We start from the raw sequence: 9,390 nt of genomic DNA on the forward strand, positions 1-9,390 counted from the left end.
AAAAAAAAAAAAAAGCCCTAGTATTGCCAAGGAAAGAGTGAATAGGTCTGCCCCGAAGGCTGAAAAAATCTTCAGAGGCAAAGTAAAATTTGAGCTATGCCTTAAAGGATGAGAATTTCTCAAGAGAAAGCAGGATATTGCCAGCCAAGGACAGAATGAGCAAAAGCAAAAAAGCACAAAAACGCAGCATATGCAAGGAAACCCACATGGCAAGTGTAGAGATAACAATTTCTGGTACATGTGCTACTACTACTCTTCTACCCTCACCCTGTGACAGACATCACTAATCAATTAAAACATGTTTAAAGCTCATATGAAATCTCAAAATCCTTCTCAATAGAGGACACAAAACCAGTAGAAGGAGGTACGTCTGTGAGATGAAATATCCATGCTACCCTGAGCCTGAGAATAGAAAGCAGTGTGACCTGAGGACAGAATAGTAAATTAAGGATAGATTATGAACAACAATGAATGTTAGGCTAATGAGTTAGATTTTAGAGGATGCATAAAGGATTTTATAAAGAATATTGACGTGATCAATTCTGGCAGATGTGTGAAGAATGGATGTGGACAGACAGAATGAAGGCAGGCAGAACAGTTAGGATGCTATTGCAATAGTCTAGGGAAGATTTTCAGTAATAGAAAAATCTATTGCAGGCTCTAAAACAAAAATGGAGTTTTAGATTTTATAATCCATGTTTAAAAAAAATCAAGGAAAATTAATATTCTAAATAAAATTCCCAAATAACACTCAAAAAGAAAAGAAAAGACAAATTAAGGTAAAGACTAGAATTAAAGAAGTGAATCACAATGATACCCAAGATTACTCCAGACTATAAATTCAGAAATAGATATTTCAGGTTTAGCATCAAGAAAGAGAACATCCTCATGACCAGACTAATACTCAGCAAGTCTTTTCTTCCTCTCAGGGCACTAATACTCCAGCCAAACAACAAACGCTACTCACCTTACATGCCCCTACAACGCAGGGTCAAACTCACATTCCCAGAGAGATGCAGAAAGCACAAAAGTTAAATTTAAAGCCAAAGTTTGAAACCATGTAGGAGCCCCACTTTATTCAAACATTTAAACGACATATTTCTTTTAAGAAACATAATTTATATGAAATAAATATTCTAAAAATAATACCATTCTACCACTAACAAATTCAAATCCCAGCCTTTAAACTCTAAAATTCTTTGTGTACAATACAACCTATCTGTAGTACTTTGGCCCATATGCAAAAAAAGCAATTCTCCTATCGCTTCTACAGAACATTTAATAGATGAAATTATTCTAATTAAAAATAAAAACTTCACTGTAGCTCAAAAGGCCAAAGACAGTGAGTTTTCCTATTTTGAAAAAGGCATTCTTCAGTTGTTGCAAACAAAGGCTAGTATAGTGATGTGAAATCCAAGTACAACATGTTAACAGGCATGCTAGAAAAGCTAGCATTACTGTTTTAAGACCTAAGGATACTCACATTAAGGATAAAATTATCCTGTAGTGAATGCCAACAATGCACTTCATACTACATACATACATATTCAAGGGTTCTACTTTGTTCTCCTCAATTATTTTGTGTCCCAGTAACAAACTCTCAAATTGTGATTCTCATCCTCTTAAAACAAACTAAAATGAAATATATGAACTCAGAGATAAAATTCATTTGGGGTATATTGTTTATTCTAAGAAAGCAAATCAGATGAACAATTTATCATACTCTATCTCTTATCCAGAAAGATATGGATTAGTCATAAGCAGGGTCTACTTCTCATGATGTCATTCCAAAGCCATTGCTAAATTTACACACGTTATGTTTCCTTCAAATCAATCACAAAACAAGTCCTCCCAAGACTGAGGTCAAATTCCATTCTAACTAAAAGTTAGATCTCCAATCTTGAAGTAATGGTCCACTTACTAAGTAATACTCAAAGACCAAATTCCAAAAAAACCCTTCTCCCCCTACCTCCCCCACTTTAAAAAAAAGTCAGTCTTCTCCTTTTAGGTCATTATAATGGAATGTGACCTGTACTTAAGGGATTTTCCATTCCTTACTTTTTGCTTAGAGACTATAAAGCAGACCTATTCTCTCTCATAAGGTAAATATGTTTTTTAAAAGAAAAAAAGTGAAATGTAATTGGTTAACTGTACAATAATAATTAGAACAAACGAAAGGTAAATTGGTTAACTAGATTTCTCATGTGTGAGTTATCATCCTATTAGAACAATGCATGACACTCAGAATGAGTGTATTTAAATTCTAATTCAATTTCTATTTTTATTTTACAACACTGGTCAGACATCTAAAAGATTTATGACTTGCAGGACTCCTAATAAATTAGGTAAGGAAAACTACACCTACTTAAATAAATCTTCACACACAAAATTACTACAAACATCTTTCCATGACAAATCATATTTTTATCACTGAAGTTACACACTTAAGTACTTAATCGTAGAAAGAATAGGGAAGTATTTATGAAATATACTGCAAAGTCTAAAATTAAGCACATCTCTATCTGGGGTCCAGTTCCTCATTTTTTAAAAAAAGAAGGTATTTGACTATGTGATCTTTAAAGTTATTTATATGATATTTTAACCCAGGTTTTGTAATAAATGAATTCTATGATTTAATTCAGACAAAAGCTCTTTCAAGAAAACCCCATTAAAGATACATTTTACTTACATTCTTCCTACACCTTCAAACATGTTAGTCTCATCTACCAAAGTCATAATCTCTGTATCTGTCAGATGTGCATGCTTTTTCGTCCGGTTTAGCTGTTCAATCTGTATGTCAGCAAGCTTCACCTTCTGTTGAGTGTCAATAACTTTGGCTTGAAGCTCTGTGAAGGCCTAATAAAAACAAGTCCTTGATTTAGGAGGTAAAATATTTTACAAGAAACATTTAAGTCAAATCGAAATACATTAAAACAAACCATGCTAACTAGAGACAAAGTTGTAAAATTTACCAAAGCAAACATCAATAAAAGTCAATATAAATGTAAACGATCAAGTCACTATGCTAAACACTGAATGTAGTAAGTCCTCAGAGGATGCATCAAGTAGAAGTAAAACAAAAGCACATTAATTAATAACCGTATCAAGTAGCAAGTATTCAAGGAGTAATAAAAACAATAAATGCAATAGTCAGAGGATGAAACCCAGAGATTCAAAACAAGAATCATAAAAATAACAACTCACTACAAGTGCATGACACAACTAGGTTTCAAAGCACTTTCCCACATTAGTTTGAAATATTAACATGGGAATATTAATATGAGAACATCAATGAAGGATAAAATAATAAATATCTCATTTACTTCTCTCAGTAATTCTATGAGTTAGAGATGGCAAATTCATCATCCACAATTTACAAATTAGTAACTAAATGAGTTAAGAGATAAAAGTGGCCTGCACAGGGCTGAACTACTAGGCAGAAAGGCAGATACTTAAATTCATTTCTTCTACCCCTTAGTTCAGGAATCTTTCCATTCTACTGTCTACAGTAACATTCAGAATAAAAATATTTTTAAGAGAATTCCCAAAATAAAGAGAGAGAGACAGAGACAGAGAGAGGGAAAATGCAAAGTGCTGGCAGAAGAATTGCATCATAATCTTCATCCACACATACCAGGCCAAATTTGACCCTTGAGTACACTTACTTAACTTGAAGATAAACACAGTTCTTGGATATTCCTGTTGAAGTGCCTGGAATGACTTTAACATGCTGTCAAATTTATGCCTTAATAATAACATTTGTGACTGCAATACATGGCAAGGCTACTTCATAATTTTTATTTTGACTTTGTTCTCACCTACCACTAATAGGTTTTCAAAAGATTTACTCTGGGGAGGAGAAGTGCCTGAAATTTCCTATTAGTCTCCACCCCCCACCCCACCCCCATAAAAAGACCTTGTAAAGACATTAGAAGATAAAACCATTAAACAAGTTTTTTTTTTTTTTTTTTTTTTTTTTTTTTCGTGACCGGTAAGGGGATCGCAACCCTTAGTGTGGTGTCCTCCGCACCGCGCTAAAGTCTGCGTACTTTTTTTTTGTTCTATGTAGGAATATGTCCAAGAGCTCAAGTCTTTAGACAAAAATCAATGAAGTCCCAAATACTAATAGAACTCTAAATGTCACCATGGAAATTATGTCTTTAAACAATCATGGAGAATTAAAAAATGGTAGACGACAATATGGGTAAAAGTTATCTTTATTTTCAAAAAAGAAGGTAAAATACTGCCTCACTCTCCCGAGTGCGCCACAGGGTCGGCCCAAACAAGTTTCTTTTTTATTTAATTGGTTGTCAAAAGTATTCAATTTAAGGCTGTAATCATTTTCTTAGTTTGCATTCATTGTCCACATGTTTCTTAGCAACAAATTCAAAAAATACTGGGAACTAAGTCCATTCACAGCTGTACTCTTGTTGAGCTCTTTCATTAAACCCTGACTTAAATTTGAACTTTTAACAGAAAAAAAGGTAAATTTTTAGAGTGCACTATTTTGTTTGAAATGTAAAATTCCAGGGCCGACCCTGTGGCGCACTCGGGAGAGTGCTGCACTGGGAGCGCAGCGACGCTCCCACCGCAGGTTCGGATCCTGTATAGGAATGGCCGGCGCTCACTGGCTGAGTGCGGTGCGGGCGACACCACACCAAGGGTTGCGATCCGCTTACCGGTCACGAAAAAGACAAAAAAAAAAAAATAGAAAGAACAGTCTTAAGGAGAAAGATAGTCTGTTGCATTCACCTGTATGTCTCCTCTTTCCATTATTCTTTCTTCCTTTCTGATGCTCTAAGATTCCTTCTTTTATCGTTTCCTTTCTGTTTGAAGAACTTCCTTGAGCCATCCTTCAATGTCTGTCAGCTACAGATTCCCTTATTTTCCTTTGTCTGAGAATGTCTTTCTTTCCCATTCATTTCTGAAGAATATTTTCCCTGGATATTGAATTCATGCTTGATAATTTTTCAATAAAAAAATGTGAGGGAAGAAAGAGAACCCTGGATTCTAGTCCCAGCTTTTGACAGACTTTTCTGGAACTATTTCCTTTTCTAGAAAAGTAGATTTAAACTACACGAATTCAAAAAAATGTGAGGGAAGAAAGAGAACCCTGGATTCTAGTCCCAGCCTTTGACAGACTTTTCTGGAACTATTTCCTTTTCTAGAAAAGTAGATTTAAACTACACGAATTCTAGGGTCCTTTCCAATCCGTCCTCCCATCCCCAAAGAATATGGCTTTGGGTTGGTAGTGCCTTTAGAATCCTAACAACACACTTATAATCAACTGTTTGAACAAAGAGAGAAATCCAGTTCCTTCTGATACTGATTTTACTTGTCACATTTTACTGGCCTCTTTTTTTAGTTGACAAGTCCTTTAAAAAAGGGAGGGGAGTGGGACCAAAGCCCTGAAAAGAACATTGCTATAACAATGTCTGACTTTCTGAACTGTAGATACTGCGACCTTTCAAGGTATGAAGTCAAATAAAAGGCCTAAAAACAAAGACTGGTCTTGGAGTTTTTCAAAGCAAATGAGAAGGCAGAATCACAGACACGTCTGCTCAGGCAAGCGGTCTGAAGAGGCTTTCATTTGAAACTGAAGAGGCTCTCTTCAGTTCTTACTATGAAACTGATTTCCTGAATGCTCCAAACGCAAAGAAATGGCTCTGAAGCTCTGAAGTAGAGGGCAGGCCCGAGAAATGTCCACAGACTTACCCGCCCCAGCCCAACCGGCTCCTATCCAGCAAGAGCCACTCGCCCCCCACCCCAGCTTAAGGAGACCAGGCCCGGCCTTAGGTCTTTAGGAAACGATTCCCCAGTCCCCCGGAGCCTCTTTTCTTCCGCAAAACTCAGGCTTCACTGGATATTCTTTTCCACAGTCCCCTCAGCCTCTAAAGAGAGGCTTCTCCCTGCTTGAGACCCTCTTTTACCTTCTTCAATTCCAGATCCACGGGGGCCGCCATCTTGTTGCACTCTGTGCGCCTGCGCGGTGGAAGAAGGCCGTAAAGAGGGCGGGGGAGGGGCGCGCCTTGACAGTTTGTGCACCTTCCTTCTGCGCCTGCGCTTGAGTCTGACAAACGGAGCTTATTCCTCTCCCAGAGCGGATGACCCTTGAAATATTGGGGAGTCCGTTCCAATATGTCTTCCCCTTGTGAACGATCAGGTCTGGCTTGCCCCTCAACATCTTCCAGTCACAGCCCAATGCGCAGATTTTGGGTGAGGCTTTAAGCAATTTGACAAGTAGCTTAGTTTGTGCTGCTGTACTGAGAGGCATGTGAATGAGATCAAACCCTCATCAGTGGTTCAGTCCTTCACCTAGTCCCTGTGCTGTCAGGGATGAATAAGAATAGGACTCAAGCCTAAGGCATGGCAGTATGGAGAAGATCATTTGAAGGTTTGATTGGAGTGTTCTTCTAAAGAACTTATTTTTACTGAATGTTCCTTGAAGACCTTCTAGACACTGGTTCTCAAGAGAAGCCAAATAAGTTTGTTAAATAATACAGATTATCTGGGCCTCATCCCAAACTCATTTAGAATATTTGAAAGTGGGGCCTGGAAACTTGCAATTTTGCAGACTCCCCCGATGACCTGATGATTTAAGTCGTGTGTGGACCACATTTTGAGAATCTCTGCTGCAAAAGGACCTGGTATATTTGAACCAGAAGGATGGATAATAATTGACTTTTGGAAAAGAAAAAAATGGATGTTTTGCCTACTCTAAAAGCTGTCAGAGAGGTGAAAGGGCAGGGAATTTGGAACCAGCCAGATTTAGATTCAAGAATTGGTCTAACTTGAGCCGAGATCTGGTTCCATTTACTAGCTGTGTGGCTTTGAGCAATTCACTTCTCCTTGATTAGCTTCAATCTCCTCGTATTTAATTTGAGAATAACAATATTGACCTAAGAGGGTCAATATTGTGAGGTCAATAACTTCACCCTTACTATCTCTCTGTTTCCTTATGCTAAACACTGGGTTTCTACAACTTTCTTCACCAATTTACTAATTCTCTCAACTATGCCTAGTTTACTGTTTAAACCATGCATTGGGTTTTTGGTTCAGTAACTATAATCTTTAATTCTTAAAATTCTATTTGGTCATTTTTCAAATCCACCTGCTCTTTCCTTTTTTGTAATGACATGTTATTGCCTAATACTGAACATAATTAGAACATAGTGAACATTATTTTAAACTTTATTTACAATGTCTTATCACGTAAAGTTTTTGGATATGAATTCTTCCATTGGGGGTATCTACTGGGTCTCTCTTGTGATAGTTGATCTTCCCATGTGATTCATAAATTTTTTACTAAGAACCCATCTTCATTGTCTAGCATGCCCTGGGCTGTGGAAACATTCCTAAGGATGGCTTTACATTTCAGTTCTACCAAAAACCCTATGAGATTTATGGATTCCAGATCAGTTTTTATCTTAATTCTTGGCACCACATGAGTGAAACAAATTTGGGGAAAATAAAACTTGTTCTGAGCATAATGTTGGCAGTATGTGATATTTATTCATGGACCGGAAGTCACTGGAGTATGTTTCTATATCTCCCTTTCATTGGAGCTTTAAAATTAGTAAGTTGTTTCCCTTCTCTCTCTGAAACTTCTAAAATGACAGGAAGAGACAGTCTGAAAGCTCTGAAGAGCTTGCAGTCCTTGGAAACTTGCCCAAAGAATAACCATGATGTGCTTGCTTCTATTATTTTTGTAGAAAAAACAGACTCAAGTCTTAACTAGTACAAGGATGTACTTCTTCTAAGGTTAAATCAGTACATAGTTGTGGAATCTAAAAAGATGATCTCCTATTATCCCTCGCATCTGCTTACCAATGCTCAATACATTTTTTTCATTGATTCAACAAATATTTATTAAACATCTGCTAGGCACTGTTCTAGGCCCTTGAGATACAGCAATAACAAGAGGCAAACTCCCTGACCTCATAGAGCATACATTCCATTAGGGAAAGACAAACAACAAACTTGCAAACAAATAATTTCATATATAAATAGGTATTATTAAGGAAGAAAAAAGCAACATGGTTAGAGATTGACTAAGTAGAGGCCACCTAGGTGTGGGAAGTTCTCTGGGAGGACATTACATCTGAGATGAGACCTGAAAAAGGAAAATGAGCCAGGTATGTAAAGAGCTGGGGAAAGAACACTCCAGACAAAGGGAATAGCAAGAGCAAAGGGTTTAAGATGGGAACAGGCTTGGCATATTTGAAGAACCAAAAGGAAGAAGCTAGTGTGGCTGGATGGAGAGAATGGTAGAAGATGACATCAGAGAGGTGAACAGGGGGGCCAGACAACTTTATAAGCTACAGTTAGGGGTTGGAATGTTATTGAGTATGATTGAAAGCCACTGAATGATTTCAAGCAGGAGATTAATATGATTCCACTTTAAAGGGAACAGTGTGAGTTCTTGATGGAAAATGAATTGCGGGGAGCGAGAATGGAAGCAGGGAGTCCAGTTAAGAGACTACTGCATTAGTCCAAGGGAAAGATGATGGTGGTCTGGATGAGGATGACAGTAGCGGAGACAGAGAAAAGTAGATGGATCCAGGTAGAAGTTATTGAATTTGATGAAGGAATGAATATGTGTTGGTGGGAAGGGGTAGACAATGAAAGAAAGAAAAGAATCAAAGATTATTCCTAATCTCCAAATAAGTATGCTGAGTGAAAGAGGACAGACAAAACAGGATGACATACTGTAAGATTCCATTTATATAAAGTGCAAACAAATCTAAAGTGATAAAAATCAGTGGTTGCCTGATAGGAGGGAACAATAGAATGGGGGGCTGGGGAAAAGGCAGAAGGAAGGGATTATAAAGGAGCATGAACTAACTTTCATCATGATGGATGTGTCTATTCTCTTGACTATGGAGATGGTTTCCCAGGTGGGAACTTATCAAATTGTACACTTTGATATATTCAGTTCATTGTATGTCAAGTATACCTCAATAAAACTGTTTAAAAAAAAAATACAGGTCATGGGTTCAGATCTTCATACAGACCAGCTGCCAAAAAAAAAAAAAAAAAAAAAAAAAGTTTTTGACCTGAGCAAACTAATTGAATGATAATGTTTTTTAATGAGAAGGGAAAATTAATTCTTACAATATAGCCTGTATTCTGTCTCAAGGCTGCTCTGTAGGAATATTAAGAATAATCCTTCCCCTTGTGAATAGGCTATAAAAATTTGAATATAGGTTCAGCTGCTATAACAGAGATCCAAAATAGCAATGGCTAAAACAAGATAGAAGCTTGTTCCTCTCTGTCACAATCATCCAGAGACAAGCAGTCTGGGGCAAGTATGTGAATCCCACAATGCCAGAGTTCCCAGGCTCCTTCTATCTTATCCATATGATCCAAGATGACTCATCACTACCATGT

The 9,390-nt window shown here is 37.2% G+C and overlaps 1 protein-coding gene across 1 annotated transcript in view; it reads right to left on the reverse strand.

Moving 5' to 3' along the window:
- PFDN1 (prefoldin subunit 1) overlaps window positions 1–6,004 on the reverse strand; it is a 56,616-nt gene extending 50,612 nt beyond the window's left edge. The window contains exons 1-2 of the mRNA XM_008574313.1: window positions 5,931–6,004; window positions 2,690–2,856 (exon numbers count right to left, since the gene is read on the reverse strand). Coding sequence (XP_008572535.1) covers window positions 2,690–2,856; window positions 5,931–5,963 — 200 coding nt within the window. The 5' untranslated portion in view covers window positions 5,964–6,004. The remainder of the gene's footprint in view (window positions 1–2,689; window positions 2,857–5,930) is intronic.
- Window positions 6,005–9,390: the final 3,386 nt, after the last annotated feature.

This window comes from Galeopterus variegatus, unplaced genomic scaffold (assembly GCF_000696425.1).
Source record: "Galeopterus variegatus unplaced genomic scaffold, G_variegatus-3.0.2 Scaffold1032, whole genome shotgun sequence".
Classification (NCBI taxonomy): Eukaryota; Metazoa; Chordata; class Mammalia; order Dermoptera; family Cynocephalidae; genus Galeopterus; species Galeopterus variegatus.